General features: G+C 43.9%; 1 protein-coding gene across 3 annotated transcripts in view; it reads right to left on the reverse strand.

Moving 5' to 3' along the window:
* The window catches only part of LOC308172690 (receptor-type tyrosine-protein phosphatase delta), a gene marked incomplete at both ends in the record, with an annotated part of 140,934 nt that overhangs the window by 45,402 nt on the left and 72,923 nt on the right, over positions 1-22,609 (reverse strand). For all 3 annotated transcript variants that reach the window (XM_080547622.1, XM_080547624.1, XM_080547623.1), the window contains 12 exons: positions 21-114; positions 1,546-1,802; positions 3,006-3,106; positions 3,582-4,169; positions 5,038-5,155; positions 8,150-8,176; positions 9,133-9,326; positions 10,214-10,534; positions 12,246-12,390; positions 13,407-13,552; positions 14,149-14,730; positions 16,665-16,934. In XM_080547622.1, coding sequence (XP_080403748.1) covers positions 21-114; positions 1,546-1,802; positions 3,006-3,106; positions 3,582-4,169; positions 5,038-5,155; positions 8,150-8,176; positions 9,133-9,326; positions 10,214-10,534; positions 12,246-12,390; positions 13,407-13,552; positions 14,149-14,730; positions 16,665-16,934 — 2,843 coding nt within the window. The remainder of the gene's footprint in view (positions 1-20; positions 115-1,545; positions 1,803-3,005; positions 3,107-3,581; positions 4,170-5,037; positions 5,156-8,149; positions 8,177-9,132; positions 9,327-10,213; positions 10,535-12,245; positions 12,391-13,406; positions 13,553-14,148; positions 14,731-16,664; positions 16,935-22,609) is intronic.

A 22,609-nucleotide genomic window follows, 5' to 3' on the forward strand; every position in this document is an offset into this window, starting at 1 on the left:
AGCCACACTCTGGTACCTACCTCATCCAGGTTCATCTCATCCGGACTGTCCCAGGGTTTGAGAAACTTCCCCGTTCGCTGTTTCTTCAAAGGCACCACCACGATGTAATATCCCCTGGGTAGCAGAAGGGAACAACAATGTCAAAAAGGTCATCGTCGTTCTCCCCACACTATGCGAGAATCCGAATCAGTGTGACGTTGAAGGTCACGCGCAGTCCGCATAGACAAAACAAACAAACTGAAAACATCAAAGCATTAAGAGCTTCGGCGACGGTGTCTCTCGAGGGTGTAACAGGGTATCACGCGAGGGGTGAGAACAGAAAAAAAAACGGACACATGATCATGCAGTTAGCGAGCTACGCTATCCGTTATCGTTCCATTAGAGTCATTTTCTTCATGTTTGGCTTTTTAATTGAAGCAATGATCAGAGAACCTCGGCTATACTGTCACACCTCGCTGAGGACCCCACGGGCTAATTAGAGCCCCTCCAGAAGAGAGAGAGAGAGAGAGAGAGAGCTGGAATTAAAGGGATTTTCATCCCCCTCCGTGAGGGGTGGCCAGGGAGATAGTGTAATGGTCTCTCTGCCAGAGTTTTGGGGGGCTTCCCTCGCCTGGGCATGGCACTAGCGAGCGTTAGCCAGGAAGGCAGTGTGACAGGCTAATGGGAAGCTAATTAGCTTAAGCCCTGGCATGTGGGAGAGTGGCCAGAGCGTGTCCGGCGAGATCAAAACCTGAGATGGGTTTGAAGCGCCATCGGATACGCGCGTTGGCCCTTTGACAATCCAGAGCTTTGTTGGAAGGCTAGAGGAGACATTCCAAGGTTTAATACTATGGAGCGGAGGCCAAATTGGATAGGAGAATTCCCAATCTCAACCTATGTGTTGATTAATATAGGAACAGGGGTGATACAAGGTAATACTAATACATATATACCAGCTCCTTCCCTTCTTGTGTTTTTTTTAGTTTTGTTTTCTTTCCTAGCACCAGGGGAGCCACCCCTCCTAAATTTCGTTGTTTGGTACCTGTACTATAGCAATGACAATAAAGACCATTCATTCATTCATTCATTCATATGATGTATTTGTAAAGCAGGCAATGATATATATTCGCAATTTGAATGAATGAATGAATGAATGAATGGTCTTTATTGTCATTGCTACAGTACAGGTACCAAACAACGACATTTAGGAGGGGTGGCTCCCCTGGTGTTAGGAAAGGGAAGAAAAAAAAAACACTCCAGGATTAGGTTTAATCTGTGTGCAGGAAACCAACCCTACAAGTACAAGTAGGGGTAGTGGTGGTCTAGTGGATAGTGAATTGGACTGGTGATCGGAAGATTGGGAGTTCAAATCCCACCTGAAACATCACCACTAGTGTGCCCTTGAGTAAGGCACTTAGCCCTCAGTTACTCCAGGGGGAATGTCCCTGTAATTCGTAATTGTAAATCGTTTTGGATTAAAAGTGTCTGCTAAATGGCAAATTCTTCCAAATGCTTCTACAAGTTGGGAGATTGCTGTTAGTGATAGATATCGCAGACGACACTCACCTGACTTTCTCAGAGGTCTGCACTGACGGCAGCTCCACGGTTATCATGCCGTCAGAGTTGGTCTTGCCGATCAGGGAGGGTTTGGAGTGGAGGATGTCCGGGGCGGTCATGGTTGAGACGCGGTGCTGGAGACCCCCGGCGCTGTTCCCGCGGTTGGTCAGGAGGAAGGAGTACTGCGTCTCGGGCTGGAGACCCGTGATCAGCTTCTGGGTGAGCTTCCCGTCCACCTCCACACTCTGGCCGTTATCATAGAGGATCTGGAGACGTGACGGAGGAGAGGGTTGTAAATATGGGGCACTGGGGGGCGCTTAGGTGGCGTAGCGGACTAAGCGTTGACCCCGTAACCGTAGGGTTCCCGGTTCGATTCCGGCCGCGGACATATCCTGCATGTCATCCCTTCTCTCTCTCTCACCCATCCTTCCTGTCAAATCTCTACTGTCTCTATCACAATAAAAAGAAAAATATGAGTGCGACTGCCTCACTCAGAAAAAATTAGTTTGTTTTTTTTATATGGGGCAAAACCACTCATCTGATCTAGAACGTGCAGTCAACTTATTTCCCATTCAACATGGGAAAAGAGTTGAGACCTTGCATGTAAAGGAAAGTAAAAGCTAAAATGGACTGACTTATATAGCGCCTTATTCCAAAGCGCTTTACAACGGCCTCTCATTCACACATTCACACACCCATTCACACACCAATGGCGGCAAGCTACCATGCAAGGTGCCGGCCGGCCCGCTCATTGGGAGCGATTTGTGGTTAAGCGTCTTGCCGAAGGACACCTCGACCAGATGTGGCCAGTCGGGGCACCGAACCACCGATCTGCCGACCTTGCGATCATTAGACGCCAGCTCTACTACATATTGCATTTAACAATATGCAACCTACTTGAGGGACTTGTATATTTCACCATACTGGACATGTGAACAGGGGTGTCAGGCATCCAATATTCTGAAGGGTACACAGTACGTGAAGAAGGAGGTTGGGACATCCGGAGGAGGGGAGCTGGAACATTGTGCATTTCACTAACACCTGAAACATATTTGTTCCTGCAGTCTAGAGCCACTATCCATCTGCCTAATTGTCCTGCATGTCTAAAATAACTATATTTTCTGCATAGGTTATCTAAGCACCCATTTTAGCTATCCAATGGTTTCAAATAATGATACACTATAACTTCATAAAATCATAACCCCACAAACAAAGCTGTTTTAGTCAATCGTATGACCAATCCAGAATGTCCTATGCACAAAATATCGCAGAAAGATATTTTTTCCGAAATAAAATAAATGATGAAATGTAGGGCGTTATTAACATGGAAAAAAACTGTAAAACAGGACGAATCGTGTACCACCCCTACGGACATGCCACCTCTATCATGACCACCAAAATGGTGCACGTGGATATAATAACCGTTCGACAATTCAAACTTTGAGAATAAAACAAACAAATCGACTTACTGTGAAGGGCTGGGCAGGGTTGTAGTTGTCTGGGATCTCCCATGTCAGCAGCACAGACGTCTTCATAGCAACTTTGACATGAAAGTTTTTTGCAAACACTGCTAAAAGAAAGGGGGTAGCAGATTATTTAGACACGAAAGCGACTGACCTCCACTCAAAGGCTTCTGGGGTCCACAGAGCACTCTTACCTGAACGTTTCCCTCTAAAACAGCCAGAAGACAGCACTTAGTGGTCTTATTGGGGTTGTGTAAATACTCCCGTCTTACCTTATTAATAACAGCAGCTCTTTTTATCTAATGGCTCACTTTTGCTTGGCTGACAACACAACAGGGCACACACATACTTACTACAACCTTCCATAATTGTGTTTTTGGGGTCTTAGCGTTGGGAGGCTATGTAAACATGGAGACACACACACTGCTTTATACCAATCCTGAGACCCAATTCCATCTCTCTTTATTCTTCTGTTCACTGAGGTCTGTTGTTGAGGTGGTTGTTGTTGGTTGGTGGTGGTTTGTGGGGTGGAGTTGGGTTAAAGAGGGGGGGGGGGGGGGGGTTTGGAGGGGGTGTTCCTACCTTGATCCAAAGGCTGTGTCCTGAACTGGACACTGGGGCTATAGGGGCCTGAGCCCTTGCTGGTGAAGGCGCACATTTTGATATCGTACGTGGTGTCCGCTTTAAGGCTGTCCAGCGTGACGCTGGACTCCGGGGCTGTGATGAACAGTTCGGAGGGACTGCGAGGGCTGTTGATGTCCTTGTACTGAAGCGCGTACTTCACGATAAGGCCGTTGCGCTCCGGGAGCAACAAGGGCTTCCAGCTGACCTGGATGGTGGTGGTGGTGGCGCCGTCGGCCTCGATGCTTTGCGGGTACCCGCTGGGGGCGTCCTCCGTGGTGGTGATCTCCTTGACCGTCTCCTCGCCGAAGCCCACCTTGTTGCGGGCGGACAGGCGGAATGTGTAGGACGCCCCCTTGTGGATCTCTTTGGTGGTGTAGTGGTTGTCGCGCTCGGGGAATTCGATGACGGTCAGGGGGTCCACGTCTTTGCGGCCGAAGCGGAGGCGGTAGCCTTGCAGGGGGCCGTAGGTCAGGGCCGGGGGGTGCCATTGGAGGAGGGCCGTGCCCATGTTGGTGGTGCTGACCATGAGTCTGGGTTTGTCAGGTACTGAGAGAACAGCACAGCACAAAATAACACATTCATTACATAATCCAAAGCAAAACGATTCACACTTTTGTTGCAACGTCGCTATCCGAAATAAAACTATGAAAATAAAGCATGAAAACCCAGAACATAACGCACATAGCACCGGCGATGTTATATAAGACACTTTCATCACACCCCAGAGCTAGATGTTACCCAACCAAGAGAGTACACATCTTACACACACTCTTTGCCTAAAATGCTAATTCTGTTTGCTTTTTTCTATATTAAAACTAACATGGCATAGTCTTCTTCAAGCCTTCACTAAGAGCTAACCTCCCTCCCTCCCTCCCTCCCTCCTTCCCATCTCTCACTTGCTGTCTGTATCTCTAGGCCTGCAGGCAGGTGCAGCATGAAAGGCTTTACAGACAGGATTAGACGACAACGCAATTATATGTCACACAACCAAGAGAAGTATTTTTTGAATTGCCATTTGGATTGTGTGGTGAAGCGCTCTCAAAAGCAAACCAAATAAGAGAATAATAGACCATTGGTTGCCTTTAAGTCAGAAGTATTTCTTTATGTTTTTCCCCCCCTCCTCCTCCTCATTTTTTAGATTAGTTCCTTAACCCCTGTGAGCATTCCAATGTCAACGCCGCAACGCCGTGGGTGAGCTGAATTACAATTGTTGTCATAATTGAGGTGGTAATTAGCCACATTCACACTTTAATTGCCGTGGGGGGGGCAAGGTTTGCTTCAGCTTTTGTTCGCTAGGTGCAATTTCACAGCTTTCTACACCAGAAATACTATATTTTAGATGATCACAGGGTACATTAGCAGAGAGAGCCTTGGGAGATTTGTCAGCGGCGACAGCTCACAGCGGTGCTTTTACCTGCGCCAGTGGTAGTGATCAGCTTGGGCTTGCTGCGGGCCCCGTCGCCTTTCGTTGTGTAGGCTACCACGGCAACCGAATACGTGGTCTCAGCCTGCAGTTCTGTGATGATCATTTCCTATGGAGAAATAGACATCTAGTCGTTACTTCACTTGTAAGGTGTACATTTCTAGGTCACTTTGTGGGGTGTGGACAACATTCCCAGCATGCATTAGTACAAGTACATCAATCATTTATCAGGTGACGATCAAAATGTCAATGAACAATCGGTTAGTCATATTGATTATATTGGAGTATTGGATATCACATTTTCATGCTATTAGCGTTTTTTTTTTTACTAATAGCCCAGTTTCCCAACCGTCCATGTATCATGCATACACGTTGGACTGGTGGATGTAAGGCAGCAGGTCTTAGGCCCAGCATTTCTGTCGAGAGATGATCTAACCTGCAATACCATGTGGCCATACAGGGCACAGCAGTGGCTGCTGCAAAAGCACGTCAATCTTTGTATTTCATCTGGCCAAATGAGACGTTTGTATTATTAAGACGGTTTCTATTATTCCTGATACTGCATGTGTTCTTCTCCCCGGGACTGTTTCTGTCACCCACATGTGACATCAGAAGTATATGGATCTCCCCACAGTGATCTGCAATGCCCCGACCCTGGACTCCTTCAAATCAGCCCTCAAAACCCATCTGTTCACCAAGGCCTTTGGCCCCTAGTCACTGTTTCTGTTTTGTCTGTCTGACCATTACCTGTAGAATTGTAAAGCGTCCTTGGGTTTTATGAAAGGCGCTATATGAATCCAAGTTATTATTATTATTATTATTATTATTATTATTATTATTATTATTATTATTATTAAAATATCAGTGAATTTAAGGCTTCTTTTGAGGTCACAAGCATACACACACATTCAAGGCATGTGCATCGGTGCATCGGTGCATCGGTGCAGTAATACTGCACTATATCATTTTGGAATGCAGATCTGAAAAAAACTAATTTCCTGAGTTCCCTGCACAAATAGCCATCTCAAGGAAATCCATTAAAGGTTCGGTGGTTAACAGCGTCCAAATATAGCTTTGTTGTCAATTAATAACATACCCTAATGCATTCCAAAATGATATAGTGCAGTATTACTGTATTACTGGCCGGTGACGCATAACTAGGTTGTGTTATGCAGGGTGCATGTAGAGTTCAAGACATTTCTTGGTAAGACTTTTACAGTATGTTGCCCTTGTGTAGTAATGCTGTAACTGTAGTTACAATATTGGGTATCACTTTACAATAAGGGTTTATAAATGGTTTATAATTAAGTTAATGAATCACGTATAACCAGTGATTCCATTTTAATCCATTTAGAAACAGTTCCAAATCATTAGTATAGATTGTTCGATATTCACTTGGCGCTTGCCAAATAGGGAGGTTGCAGTTAGGAGCCAGTTAATTAATGCTTTATAAATGCTTCGGAAACTCACCCTGATGTGAAATCATGCAACCGTTTTTGGTGGTTCCACAGTTGGGGAAATTGTATTTGCTACTTTTTTTCCACTGGATTTGTGTAATTATGGGCATAATTACGTTGAATGAATGTACTCTAGCTAGATGTGCCTCTATCCTACAATTATCACCATGACTACCCTCCTCAGATATGGTAGAAACTGAGAACTGTCGCTCTCCTGTTGCTAGCTTTACTCGGTATCGTAAACTCTCAGTTACACTTTACATTAATGTGATATGTCTTCAGTTGCAAATGTTAATAGATTTAATAGATTTAATAGACATTAATAGAATGGTCTGGGGTTTTCTCCATAAGTACATCACGGGCCGCAGGGCTACCAACCATTCAGGACCTCTACTCTGAGGGGAGCAGGAGGAGGCAGGGTGGGAAGATCATCAGGGACCCAAGGAGACAAAACGCTAGATCATTCCTATACAAACATTGCTGAGGGCTACAGAGCCATTCCACTCCCCCCCACCTGGGACAATTTTGACCACATCTCATTGTTCCTACTCCCCACCAAGTACACACCACTCATCAAACGTGTGAAACCCAGTCAGGACAGCTACAATCTGTCCAGAGGTAGAGGGGGGCACGCACACATGCAATGACATTTTTACCAAGTCACTGACACTGAAGTCACTGACGCTGTGGGGATGCTAAAATTGTCCCCATATGATCAAATCCACCATCCCCCCTGATTTTCTTTTACAACTTGAGTACTGGCCGCACCACACTGAGCAACGTGAACGCACGCAACGCTGCTGGTCCGGACGGCCTCCCTGGTTCCCGCACCAGCAGGCTCACAAACTGTTTCTTCCCTGCAGCTGTCAATCTAATGAACTCAAGCCTCCTAGCCCAACCCCTATACCTCTACCCCCACCCCCCCTAGCCCCCCCTATACCTCTAGGGTACCTCAGGATTTGAAGTATGGGCCATGGGGCAAAACATAATGACAGCTGTGATGTACTTTGGGAGATCTTTGCATTGTACTGTATGTTAAAATGTTGATGATTGGTTTAGTGCCAGCCGAATCACTTCGGGAATCACCACAATTCAGGAAATAACTCGCCCCAACTGTGCAACCATTGCAAACAAAGTTACATGATTTCACATCAGCGTTAGTTTTCAATTGAATGGGGGAAGTGTGTCCACGCGTTTGACTGGTACTGTATTATGTTGATGTTATGTCTTGTTACATAGTCATTTGTGTTTGAAATGTGTAAGGCGCTAAACAGGCCTTATTCCACAATAATAACACAAACCCGGACACAACTCCACTACTATGCAATGACAAAGCAATTAGTAATGTACTGTGGGAAAGTTAGCGTTGAGCGTGGCCGTGTCCTCTGTGACGTTACAACAGTGTGTTTGTTGTGATCGACACTGCAATTGCCTACCATAATTGTCTTTTGTTAGTCAAGCCATTCCTTGTGTATTTTGAAGAGTAAATAGGGTAAGGTAGGGGGTGCTGGGAGGTTCCTGAATAAAGGTTCATCAAAGTAAGGCAAGAACATGAACATGACAATGTGGAGGAGATACAGTACAGGCCATGCAGGGGATTGAAGGGCAAACTGAGTCAGCACTTCATGGGATCTGTATCTACTCACATGTTCAGTTGAATCATCATATTCCCACTGATTAAGTTGAGAGGACGTCACAAAGAGAGAAGAAAACAAAGGCTAAGTACAGACACCGATCACTATAGACAGAAGGAGAGGTAGGAGGGAGAGAGGCACACACAAACGCTGTCCATACAACATTAACTTCGCCCATCTCATAATGCGCTTCATAATATCATTACGTCTCATAGCATAATTGCCTACGTCACGCATCACTTGTGGTCAGCCGAGCCATCTTTGTATGTAGTGTCAAAAATGCCTTTGTCAAAGAGATGACTTGGGCAGATAGTGATTTTTGAATGTAACAAGCATTCTGATGGCATAGGCAATAATGCCCAGTGAATCAGCAGTGTTAGGAGAGTAGAGCTAGGCAGATATCTCAATTTGGCCAAAATATGACTAAGCAATTATGCTATGAGGCTAACGACGTATTAATATACAAACCTGTGATTTCTTACACCTGATAAAAATGATGCTCCCCAAAAATGTCTAATAACCCGAACAAGATACAAAGAATAAAGAGGGTTGTGTCTTTTCCTACAGCGGTGAGCTTGGAACACTGATGTTTGCTAATCTAATCATGGAGACATCATGTGAAAATAGGGATTTCAATGATTATGAGAACTCATTAGTCAATTTGTTTTTACTGTATCATTACATTTGTTTTTACTGTTTTTATTATTATATACATACATACATTTAGTTGTGATGATAGAATCCCAGGTGTCACTGCTCAATGGAAATGTACTCACACATTATGATATACTTATATGATATTGCATTGAGCAAAAACACCTGGGATCCTACAGTATCATCACAACTAACTGTATTGTTAGTCGATCCCTGTATGTATTTCTACTCTGGAAGGACTGACTCCTACCCCCCCCCTCCCCGCTGCCCTTGTGTGAAACAATTTCCCAAGGTTAGAGAGTGTGTGTGAGATGAGGCGCAAGCGGAGGGGGGTTCTTTACCTGCGCGTCATCGATCAAGATGTCCTTGATGACTGGCTGTCCCACGGGTTCCCCATTAACCATCCTGACATAGTGCACCTGGTACCCTCGGATCTGCCCGTGCTGCTTGGTGGGCATCGGCGAGCGCCAGATCACTTTAATTGACGTGGAGTTGACAGCCTCCACCTCGACTTTACGAGGCGGGCCGCTGGGAACTGGAGGAACATCATGGGATACAAGAAAAAAGGTCAAGATTATAGAGGACCCCCCATCTCCTCTCTTTCTGAACTGGCCAACTCCAAAGATCAAAATTCTGGGGTGAAAAAATCGAGAAAAGGGGAGCATTACTGCAACAAGCACTGGATGACAATTATTTCAACAATGGCAAGGAAAAAGAAAAAAACAACCCCAAAAACAGGTCTGACACTGACCTAATCTTGAAACATTCAAAAATGGGAATAGTGGATTTAAAAAACATGGAATAAAAATGCAATCTGTTAAAATAGAAAAGAGCCAAATGGGATGCTTCAAAAGCTTGAAGCACCCATGCAAGAATTTGGCTATGGAGCATTGAGGGGAAAAATGAGGATAAAAATAAATAGAATTTGACCCAAAAATGTTGTCACTGGCCTTAAAAAAAATATATCATTTCAACTTGCGCCTTTCCCCACTGTCCATAAGTCAATTTCTGAAAAATCTCAAAAACTAAACGTTTGATCCTATAAAAAGTAATTAAAAAGACAGTTGGGGAAGGAAGTCGACAGCCTGAAGTGCTTCAATGCAGGAAAAAGAAAAGACCATACCATATGTTGAAATTGAAGTATTTAGTAAGATATTGACAAAAAGGTCATGAAGTGTTAAAAAATAAAAAATATAGTCACAGTCTGCTTGGTAAAAAAAAAAGATTAGATAGGAGTGGTTTCGAGTAAGTACAATTTGTTGCAAAAGTGCTGCAAGCAGGAAGTAGGAAGTAGCAGGGAAATATAGGTTCAAAGGATTGTAGATGTAGGACAATGCTGTTAGACAGAATCTGCAGGGGGGGGATGTTAGAGGGTTGGACTGGTTTTGCAACAGGGGGGGAAGTGGTTTTTCGAAAACATACCATCCTCCACAGTGCGGATGACTTGTGGTAAGCTTTCAGGTCCTGCTCCAATTTCCGTGTGAGCACTGACTGTCACGCGGTATTCCGCCCATTTTTCCAAATTTTCCAAGAGGTACTGGGAGCTTTCAGGAGGAATGTCGGATATCTGAAGGGTGGTGGCGGCGGCGGCGGCGGTGTCCTCTCCTTCGGTGGCGGTATAGTGGACGGTGTACTTGGTTATGATCCCGTTTTGTAACTCCGTCGGGGGTGGCCGCCAACTTACCAGGATATTGGTGGAGCTGGGGCTAGAACACTTGACATCCTGAGGCGGAGCTGAGGGCTCTGATCGGGAGGATTGGGGTTGGAGGAGGAGCAGGGGTATTGTTGCATTGGAATGTTCATTTCATTTCAGTTGGGTTTTTGTTTTTGATTTATTTGTTTCAAGGAGAGGTTCACATGTAGGTTGATGTTTTTTGTTGTTGGGGGTGATGGTGGTGTGAACAAACAAACAAACAATAACAGAAAAAGGAGAAGGAGAAATAATAAGTGACACAAAAACAGGACAAAGCACAAGGACGTACATAAACTATGGTTTGCAAAACAATGTTATGAAAAGTCAATTAAGTATCACAAATCAAGATGAGACAAAAAAAGGCAAAGACCAACACGTTCTCGAAAGAATAATGAATTCACACACACACACTGAGGATGTACGGATGGGGTTGTTGTGATTATAATAGGACGTCACAATATGTAACCTACCTTCATAAACAAAATACATATCCTAGTCTAGTTCTCAAATGACTGCTCAGATAAAGGGCCACTATCACATACAAATCCAAATTAAAAGCTACCAAATATGATACATTTGGCAAGCAGTTACCACCAATCCAAAAACATAAAGGTTGATGCTTCAACTCTAGCAAAGTAGAAAATGTTGTATTGGTCACCAACCTTTCCGAAGCCTGTTGGTTTGTGGTAAAAGCCTGATTGTACAACAGAGAACTTCCCAAGGAGACATGACTGACGTATTTAAGTCTCAACACATTGGCATGCAAACAATTATTCTTGGTATATAGATCTTTATTTACCTCCCAACATCTGGGCAGAGTTTGAACTTTCGAACTTTGATACCTACCTGCGCTCTGCCTTTGACTTACACAGACCTCAGGTTTATTTCAGAGACGTCCAAACAAAGAATGATGTCCAAAGAATAAATAACAACCACTGTTTTCAAGAACAATGTGGCTTCAATGTCAATAGAAAGTTGTTTTTTGAAATCGTCTATAAACCTGAGGTCTATTGTGTGGGAATTTCCCTATTTTCAGAGAATAATCTTCTTGCTTTTGAGCTTTCTACGATTTCTTCATTCAAACTAATTGTGGGATTCATGTTTGGTTCAGAGGGTTGACATCACTGCAGCCCCCCACTCTGACCTCCACATAAAAAGGTTTGTAGCTTTTTTTTCATTTTTTTCCCCGTAGAAAGCTCATTCTCAACATGTAAATACCCGTTGTGGCTGACATGCAATGTCAAGAGACAAGGCATCCGATAGTAGGCCAACATGCCCTCGCGCTAATCAAACGAGAGACAGTCGACAGATAAAGTGGATATAGAAATTCAAATGAATAATTCAAAGGTCTATTATTGGCATGAGTGGGATGTTTTTCCACATCAAAGGTGTAGGTTCTGTTATATGTTATGACCTTGTCTGCTGACTTTACACGAGAGCCAGGTGAACACTGCCGATGCAAACACTTCAAAGTGAATAAGTGCATGGTCAGGTACACTTCAAAACACCCCATTTCAGCTCCAAAATGGTTAAAACTGTTCCATTTTCAAAGGCATTGGACATTTGTGATTGTGTGCCGTTTAGTTTTCACCCTTGTATTCACACCATTCATTTTGGGCTAGTAGTAGCGTATAATAATGTCTTTGGGTAAAGTAAATGCATTTGACAATGGAAGACTTTAGTTCTTTCTTTACCGAAAGGGTTTCCACATCCAGTGGTTAAACTGTCTAGCAAAGAGCTTAGATATGGAGGAGGACTCACGTGTTTGAGGGGTTTCTGCAGATATCTCATTGGTATAGGCCCCGACGCCATGCTTACTGCGCGCGGCTAGCTGGAAACTATACGTAGTGAAGGGCTTCAAGTCCTTCAGCAGGTATGTGGTGGTAGGTTCAAAGCTGATGCGTTTCTGTTGAGGGGAAATATCATGTTATTAGTCCTACGAGACTACAAGAAACGGTGTCACGCCCCCCACTTCCACCTAGTCGGTGCTGGTGCCTCCCTCTCTCCTGTATGTCCTTGTCTGTCGATCTGTGTCATGTGTGGGGGCGTGGCCATGCTCTGGTTCCCTGTCTTTCATCATCTCCACCTGCTCGCTTTGCCTCACCTGTTGGCATGAATCTACTCATCATCCCGCTGTAAACCCTGGCTTCCCCTCCACTGCCAGATGGTTGTTTGTTGTATCCAAGTTAGTTTTGCTCTCTCCGCCCATTTAGCTCCTTGTAGTCATTCTGTAGAGCTTGTGTATTAGTACTACTGTCTGGCCACTGTCTCTTTATACCCCAGGACCTCAACCCTTCCTACCCTGCCTAGCCTACCTGCCCTGCTTAACCAACCTGCCCTGTCTGCCTCTCCTCTGTCTGTCTGCCTCTCCTGTCTGCCTGCCTCTCCTGTCTGTCTGCCTCTCCTGCCTGCCTGCCTCTCCTGTTTGTGGTATACCCCGCTGTTCCCCGTCCCTTGCTATTCCCTTGAATAAATTCCCTATTATTTTATATACGTGTCCTGACTGTGTTCCGCGTCTGGGTTCATTAGTTCTGACCCTAACTAAATGTATAGTACGGGATATCGTTGGCCAAATTGAGATATCTCTACTCTCCTAACACTGCTGATTCACTGTGCATTGTTGCCTATGCCATCAGCCTATCAGAATGCTTGTTACATTCCAAAATCACTATCTGCCACTACATACAACGGTGCATGACTTAGGCAATTATGCTATGAGGCTAACAATATTATACTTAATGTTACAGTCATCGAATAATGCTACAAAAAAATAAAAAAATAAAATAAAATGATGAAGTAAAATAATGATAATCAGTAAAATAGTGATATCATAATAGGGTTCTACCCAAAACAATAAAGAAGGTGCTCTTCATCTGATGATAATAAATGTATTGTTAGAGATGAATACAGTTAACTAGTTACCTCCTCCTTGTCATCCCCCTTCTTGTACAGAAGTTCATAGCCAGTTATTTGATTGTCCTGTCCGGTCTGTGCTGGGGCGATCCAGGACAGTAAGATGCTTGTTTCTGACTTGGCTTCCCCTTTGAAGTCAGTTGGCTGAGAGGGAACTGTGAAAGTATAAACAGAGACTTATTTGGTACACTCAGATCATCTGCTGTTTACCGCCACTGATATTACTGCTATGACTTCCAATGGAACAAAAATAATCATATTTCTTCAACAACCACAGCAATTATCAAAACGGAGCCATGGATAGTTCCCACTTGAAAGAGGGTAAATCAACTTCAAGAACTAAACAAAGCCTCAACAGATCGAATATGTACTCTTTTATAAACTATGTTTTTTGTGATTCAGAGTGCCGGATGGTAACTGAAAAATGTCTGAATCGAAAATTGAATTCCACAGAAAGAGTTTTGGCTCTGGAACTAAGTGCCACTTGACACTAAAGTAACTAAATGTGTTTACCTACTTGTTCCACACATAATACGAGCTCTTACATAAGATCGACTGACTCTCGCAGTTCAACAAATCAATTTAAATGGTAAATGGACTGAAGGACACTCGAACGACATGTGGCCAGCTCCGACCGCCAATCTGCCGACCTTGGCGATCGTTAGAATGCCGGCTCTACCTCCAGAGCCACAGCCGCCCGCCCTGGCTCAAAACGAACGGTACAGAATCCCCAAAACCACACTTAGCCTACCTCCGGTCTTGGCTATGATCTGGAGGTCTGGAGAGAGGGGTCCGTCTCCCACCGACGTGTAGGCCAGGACTTTGATGTAATACGTCTTGTTGGGGATGAGGCCTTGAATGGTCAGGAAGTTCGACCCGCGCACGATCTGCTTGTCCCATTGGTTGACCTGCTGACCCGAGTCCATGGTGTAGTACACCCGGTAACCCATGATCTGCCCGTTCGCCTCCTCCGGTTCGTCCCAGTGGATGACGGCGGTGGTGGCGCTGAGCATCCGTCCCCGGACCTGCCTGGGCGCCGTGCTGGGGGCCTGCTCGGCCGTCTTGGCCTCGATCCCCTCGCTGGCCGGCCCGCGGCCGATGTTGTTGACCGCCACCACCCTGAACTCGTAGTCGGAGTAGGGGCTGAGGCCGCCCACGCTGTAGCGCGTGGTGGCCACGCCGTCGATCTCCTTGTAGGTGTCCTCCGAGAACTTGGACTTGTGCTGGATGATGTAGTAGGACACCGGCTCGGGGTTGCCCGAGTCCCACGTCAGCGTGATGCTGGTGGCCGTGCGCTCCGTCACCACGGGGACGCCCGGGGGCTTGGGTAACGCTGGGATGGAACATGGAGAACATAAACATGAATAAAGGATATACTGTATACTGGATATACTGTATATATATTTTAGGTATTTATTCTCAGGTAAAATACATTTTATGTATTACTCTCATTTTATGCAACCCAAATTGTGGAATACACTCCCAGTTTACATTAGGGATGCAACCTCAGCAAACATGTTCAAGTCAAGACTAAAAACCCATCTTTTTAATATGGCCTTTAAATGACTAAATCATTTAATTTTGATTATATAATGATTGGAGCAGTTTGAGCTGCAATGTTTGCAGGAAAAGGGCTATACAAATAAACATTATTATTATTATTATTATTATTATTATTATTATTATTATATTATATATATATATATATTAACACTAGAACAGCCGTACTGCCTATTTGAACTACTCTTAAGAGCCGCCTCAGGGGTCTCCTCTTTAGAATGGTAATCTGCTACTTACACACAAAGATCACTAGATCTTATACATGCTTCAAGAACACAGGACTAGGACCGGATAACAAAGTTTGTAGGACATACAGTACGTATGTCAAATTCCTATTATGAATAATTGCGGAATTCTACATTTTGGTTTGATAATGCTGAGTCATGTCGATGACATCATCGACCGTGTTACTTTGTTAAAAAAGGAAAAGAAAGGGGAAAAAAAAGAAAAAGAACAACACAGAACACATAACCCCGACACTGTTGATTTATTCCTAGGTGGTGTTGAAAAGTAATTATTTTGTTTTGCCGTGGAACAGTACATAAAATCAGTACACTGTGCCCACGTGAACAAGAGTAAAAACAAATTGAGAGCCAAAAGCCACGCAAGTACAACAGAGAGACTCTAGTCAGAGAAGACCAATGTTGATTTCTTAAATAATTCAGCGGGTTCATTTATTGCTTTCATTCCCACACCGGTGGCATGGGGTTGAGAGATATGAAGGTAATCAATTGTCTTTATATGCCACCTCAAGTGTACAACTGGGGGAAGGCTGCTGGCAGCCGTGGCTGTATTGTGACTAATATCTCTCTGTTATGTCTGGGAAAAAAACAACTGTGTGTGTGTGTGTGTGTGTGTGTGCGTGTGCGTGTGTCTGTGTGTGTGTGGGTGTGTGTGTGTGTGTGTGTGTGTGTGCGTGTGTATGTGTGTGTGTGTGTGTGTGTGTCTGTGTGTGTGTGTGTCTGTGTGTGTGTGTGTGTGTGTGTGTGTCTGTGTGTGTGTGTGTGTGTGTGTGTGTCTGTGTGTGTGTGTGTGTGTGTGTTTGTACTGTATGTGTGTGTGTGTGTGTGTGTGTCACACCACAACTATCTGGGCTGTGTCGCTGGTATGCTGTGGAGGAGATATGATTACACACTGATAAGCACGCTGCCTACTGAGAAGCCTAAACAATACCCACCACGTTTCACATAAAAAGCCCGTACCAACAGAGATAGAGAGCTCTGACGCTCGATTCCCCCAGTCGAGAGACAACCTCCACATATTCTCATCTCGTCTAGCATCCAAGGCAGTAGGGCCGGTGCCAGCACCAGAGCTTTAGCACTAGAACAGCCATGGGTGGGGTCATTTGACCCTGTGAGTACAATTATTTGTATATCTTTGCACTCGATCAAATTTCAGGACCCTCCTTTCATGACTTTTCCTAGATATGTGTGTTCTACCACCCACTATCCTTACATTTTCAAAATCACATCAGGATAAGCTAATATGAAGCTATTTTGCAGGCTAATTAGGCAGGCTAATTTACAAGGCGGCCAACTAGTGGTCGTTGTGTGTAAGTAGCAGCTTCCCATTGTAAAGACTATGGCCATTTGACCCCCCGAGGCGGCTCTTATAGTCGGCAAAAAAGGCACGTCTGTTCTAGTGTTAGGGAATCCCACTCAAGATGGGGAAAAAACATGTGAGAGGGAGTAAAGTAAAATATGTTACCTTTTACAGTGATCTGTGCCACCGCCTCGATGACCCCCAGGGTGGACATCGCCACGCAGGTGTAGTTGGCTGACTGGCGGACGTCCGTGAGCTCCAAGACATTCCGCCCGATGGGCATGTCGTCCTCGGGCGTCAGGTCTTCGGCTCCCAGCATCCACTTGACGTAGGGCATGGGGGAGCCCACCGCCACACAGGTGATGTTGACGCTTCCGCCCGGCATGATCTCGTTGTCCGTCGGAGGGATGGAGAACCGCGGAGGGACCCGGCGCACTGCGGGAAAAGACAAAAGGGCGGCGGTAACAACTCGTCCAAGGCTACGAACGGCCACAGGGTTTCCCCCATCAACAGCCCGAGAAAAAAAGACACTCGTCGACAATACGTCGATAACACGAATTACGTGTTGCTCAATATTCTGTTTTTAGATGTAATTCTATGCAATTTCATTCAATATTCATCCATGAATATTACAGTCTGGGATGGTTTGATCGGAGAGCAAAAAAAAACACACACAAGTTTCACACACAAGTTTGGTATCGGAGCCTGAGAGGGCTCGATGGGGAACTAGCTACGCACTGACAAGAACACAAACACCATGCACAAAATGATACCATCGATACAGAGGAAGAGTACAGCACAGAGGAACTGGAGGGTTCGACAGCATGCCGGAGTTGTGTGCGGGGGAAACAACTTCAATGCTGCGTACTTCCAGTTGATGTGAAGTAATGTGCCGCATCACATTGTCACATCACACACACACATAGAAGCCCCCACGAGGGGACACATCCAAATTATACGGTACATGGAATAGAGAAAGTGCAACTCTTTTTTTGGGCTTGTCAGCCTCAATCAGAAAGTGGAAAAAAATAAAATAAAACGTTCCGAAAATAAATAACTTTTCAAAGTGAAATCAAACCCAAATAAAAACAAACTGACTCAAAGTCAAATGTAATGTGAAAAATAAATGTAAACATCTATACGGAGAGATACAAGGCCGTAGCCAGTGGGGGGGAGGGGGGGCTTGGGTCTGTCATGCATACAAGCACATAGCTGGCTTCGAAAGGCAACCATGTTTATGTATCAGTGGGAGGAGGATTGGGGGTAAAATAAATAGTAACACACACACACACACACACACACAGGAAGGGTTCGGCTGGCAGCGTTAGGTTACTGGGAAATAAGCACGACTGGCTATTATAAGATAGTTGCCGGGGCAGGACAAATGCATATAGTCACTGAACAGATTAGGGGATAGTGCTTAAGTATGGAGTTAGCCACATCAGATACAAACACACCATATAGGGTAAGCTGGTATAGAAAAAAGAGGAGGGTCTGGAGTGGAAGAGAGGGGGGGGGGGGGGCTTCTGAAATGGAATTTCTGGGGAAGGAATTAAATTCAGGGAATAAAGTCAGTGTTACTGCTTATACAGCAGTGCAGGGAATGGCTCCCACCGAGGCTGATCTCTTTGGATACTCGCAGGGCATATCGGTGGGAGTATTTGGGGAATGTTGTTTGGTCTTCCATGCACCTTGGAAGAGATTAATCACTTCTTGATGGTTTCGGCAGTGAACCTTGATGATACTAATAAAGAGTGAAACACTCCCTTCATCGGATAACTTTTAATTAAATTCAAACAAGGTCCTCTCTCCGCCGAAAATGGGGCACAAAGATGAGCCTTGACTAATGTTATGGCAAGAGTCACTGCGTTTCATACAGGACACAGTGCCTATTACACTAGAAGAGCCGTGCTTTTTTGCCTACTTTTTACCTCCTTTTTAAGAGTCGCCTCGGGGTTCAAATGATCATAGTCTTTACAATGAAAAGCTGTTACTTACACACAATGACCACTAGTTGGCGCATCTTGTAAATGTGCCTTCCTCCTACACAGAAAAACTGCAAAATAGCCTTATACTAGCTTATCCTGATGAGATTTCGATAATGTAAGGAGACTGTGTGGTAGAACACACATATCTAGGAAAAGTCATGAAAGGAGGGTCCTGAAATTTGATTGAGTGCAAAGCACAACATGTTTTACTCACAGGGTCAAATGACCCCACCAATGGCTGTTCTAGTGTTAACAGGCACCGACTAAAATGACATGTCATTCGCAGTAAAGAATAAATTAATAACTGATTAGTTGTTTGCTAGTTTTGAATCTTTTTCTCCATGTAGCGTTTGCTAATGTGTTAAACCACCATCCCCACTTAATACAACATATCCTGCTGAGCCGAATGTTCCTCCTTAGAGAGGGAATCTCTGACAACTCCTTGCATTATTAAATACAACTTTTCACTCGCTTAATATTTAATTAATAGCCAATTGGATCGCGCTCCCTCCAGACATAATGTTATCCTACTCATTTGAATATCATTACATTTGTCAAATCTTGCGGATAATGCTTTAAAATACATAATTCTTTCATGACTGCCACTGGTTGAAAAACCTTTTGGCAGAGGTAGCATATAATCCCACACGGATACGGTATTTCAACAGCTCAGTGCTTAGACCTCGATACTGATTATAACAAAGGGGAACTAAGTGTTAACTTTTTTTTTTTACTCTCTCTTAGATTATGGTGAAGAAGAGCAACAGATCATTTGCTCTGGTCTTTTTTTGGGAGCTCATTTTGGAAGGGGAGCTCATTTCCATGGGCCTTGGCAACCACGGAGCAGAGCGACTCTCCCTTCCAGGAGCCTGCAGTGATCAAGGACGCCCTTCCTGCTCTGACGCCGCGGCTTATGTCGACGCTGGTATTTCTGTTGCACTGCCGTTCTCTCACGGCGGCGGTTGGCAAGAGTAACCGAGCAGGAACACTGACCGGCTGAGTACACCGAGGTTGTGGGGGGGGTGGGGGGATAGGGGGGATAGGGGGGGGGGGCAAGTTGCGGGGCAAGGGGATTCACAGTTTGAGGAGAAACAGGTCAACATGCAAAGACACCCCCCTCCCCCCCCGCCCCCCTCCCTCCATAAATACAAATACCCCCCCCCCCCCCCCACACACACACACACACCCCAAAGATGTGCAATCCCTCCCAACATGCAGCACTTTTCGGACGGTCAAGCATCGTAGTATGCATCGTAGTAGACATTCTTAATGGAGAAAAAAAAAGAACGACAACTGAAAAAAAACAAGCTTTTTGAAAATAGAAAATGATGATAAACCAAGGAAGAGAACAAAAAAAAAACTCCAAAAAAAGGGCACGCAAGTTGCAGCTACATTCATTTTTGTTTGTATTCTAGAGAATACCGTAGTTGATTTTTTTTTCTGGCAATAAAATGAGTTTTTCCTTATTTCTAAGTTTTGTGGGGTGGTTAAAAAGTTAAAACACACCAACCTTCTCGCAGCTCTGAGGGATGTAGGGGGTTTGATGCAGAACACAATGAAATGAGGAAAGGAGAAAAACAAGGGAAACACAGAGAGAGTAAAAAGGCCATGTTCAAGGCTTCAAACTGCTACTTGAAAACATCCCTGCTTAGAGTAGCTCAACTCGAAGGACTTCCTGTTACATTTATAAAGGAAGACAATTAATGCATCGACCTGACACCCTGATTTTAGAGGATGAACTAGGACCACTTTTAAAAAGTTAAGCATTTGGAAGATAAACAATTACATATTTGTATGATTTAACAAAATACAATCTTGTGCGAGTCAAGTGGTTGACATAATGATTGCTTAGGATTTACAGGTCACATTTTTTTACTTAAATCTATCATAATGAATATGGGTTCAGTATTAATGTATGTTCAATACAAAAACAATTGATATTAAAAGAGATAAATATCAAAAAAACAAGATTGTGTGATTTCAGGTTTGAGTTTAAAAAAGGTAGACGATCAACACTTTTACATTTGTGTATTTCAATATACGGTAAGTCAGATTCTTGACTGAATCAGCTTCAATTGAGAACCTGTGTTGACATAATCCACAAGACTCAGACACAATTGTACATCTTTAAATAAATGTAAAACAAGCTATAGATAGCAAGTAAAAATTATCATGGCCATTTAACTTATAAATACGTTTATATCCACAATCTACATATGTGACACATTCTAATGCTTTGGTCCTCATGTCGGGATCTGATGTAATGATCAGACTTTTCTTTCGAAAAATATGAATATATTATAATATATAATATTTCCCCGTTGTTGAAAATCAATGACACATCGCTAGTCAACTAACGGCCAAGCTCCACCATGGCCATCGAGCGTTGCGTCAGCGTTGCGTCTAATGTGCGTTGCGTCCGAAATTGGGATCAAATGCATTGTAATCAATGAAAGGTGCTCCACCTGCTGCGTTGCGTCAGCGTTGCGTTGCGTCAGCGTTGCGTCCGATGGCTGCGTCCAAAGTAGACATTCAAAAAAGTTAGATTTTTGACAATGGACGCAGACGTCACAATGAGACCAATTGTATATTTGCCCCACGTGGGGCGTGAGATGTATATTTACAATTGTAGTTGTTGGTTATAATTGTATAGCCTATTGGTTGTTTTTTGGTGTTGTTTTATTGTTTTGCTCTGTTTGTAGTCTACTTGATACTATGATATATATATATTATACATTTTTTTATCAGCTGTTAAATCACCACAGCGGTTAATAGAGATAATACCAGATTGAAAATGCTTGTAGCCAACTACTCAGCTATTGCGAATTGCTATTCACGCGAGTCAGCTGTCAATCACCACAGGTGCTTGAAAGCTTGTTGCAGGAATGGACGACGAACGGCTGATCCTTGAGGTCGAAAAATATTATTTTTTATATGCGACTAGTTGTTGCTGTTGATATGTAACTAGATTTATGGTTAAGGATAGGGTTAGATTTAAGGTTAGGGCAAGGTTTAGGATTAGTGGTTAGTTAGTTGAAATGTTGTTGACAGTTAGTTGAACATCTACTGAACTAACAACTATCTATTTGGGAATATGTAGATAAAATATTACCCTGATTGGAAAATGTTCTGTATGATGTTGTTATTGTTGTGGACATATTGCAGTCAAGGGTGAAATTACCCCCGTATACAAAAAATGCCAGTGGAGCTAGAGTAGAACGTTGACGTTGACGCAACGTTGACGCAACGCAGCAGGTGGAGCTTGGACAACGGGAAGTTGACGCAACGCCGATGGCGAGTTGACACAACGCAGCAGGTGGAGCTTGGCCGTAACACAGCTTGTTTTGTGAGCCTGCTAACAATGTAAAATAGTGTTATAGTTAACTAGGTAGCAGTGGGGATTACTCACCCGATCCATTATTTTGGCTTGACTAGCGAGTTTGTGTTGTGCTTCTCAACAACGTTGAAACGTAGTTCCGTGTTTCAAAAGAAAAGTCTGAACATTCTGATTGGTTGCCGACATGCGGACCAAATGATCATGATGTTGCAGCTCCATCTGTGTATGGGTGCTATCAACCGCTCCTCATAAATGACTTGTTGAATAGAATAGCTCATTTCAACGAGTGGCTAAAATGTATTAGTTGAAAAAGTACATATTTTAAAAAATATATTACCATACAATTATTATCCAATCTAAGCATATCACTTCATATCAACTAAAACCTTTTTGACAGAAAGAGTTTAAAGAATCTTTCCAATGCTGCTCAAAAGAGGGAGAAGAAAAAAAAGAGCTCAACAGAAACAGAGGATCTGCTCACTTCTATAAAAACAGAGGGGATTGGTGGGGGTTGACCACCTGGTTCCCCCCCCACGACACATTCGGGAGTAAAAGGCAATTAGTAGGTAAACACACCAAGCAATCAAGTGACCGGAGTTAGACTTAGGAGAATCAACAGAAACGACACAAAACACAAAACAGAAACACACAGGTTCAAATCAATGCAGGTAAGGTCATAAATATAAAACACAATCCATACTTACAAGAACCTCATGGGGGATGAGGAGGAGCCCTGGACTGGATCAGTCCCTCTCATCCTTTAATCCATGTTTATAACCCTGTCT

Source organism: Nansenia antarctica (assembly GCF_963989245.1).
Source record: "Nansenia antarctica genome assembly, chromosome: 17".
In the NCBI taxonomy this organism is placed as follows: Eukaryota; Metazoa; Chordata; class Actinopteri; order Argentiniformes; family Microstomatidae; genus Nansenia; species Nansenia antarctica.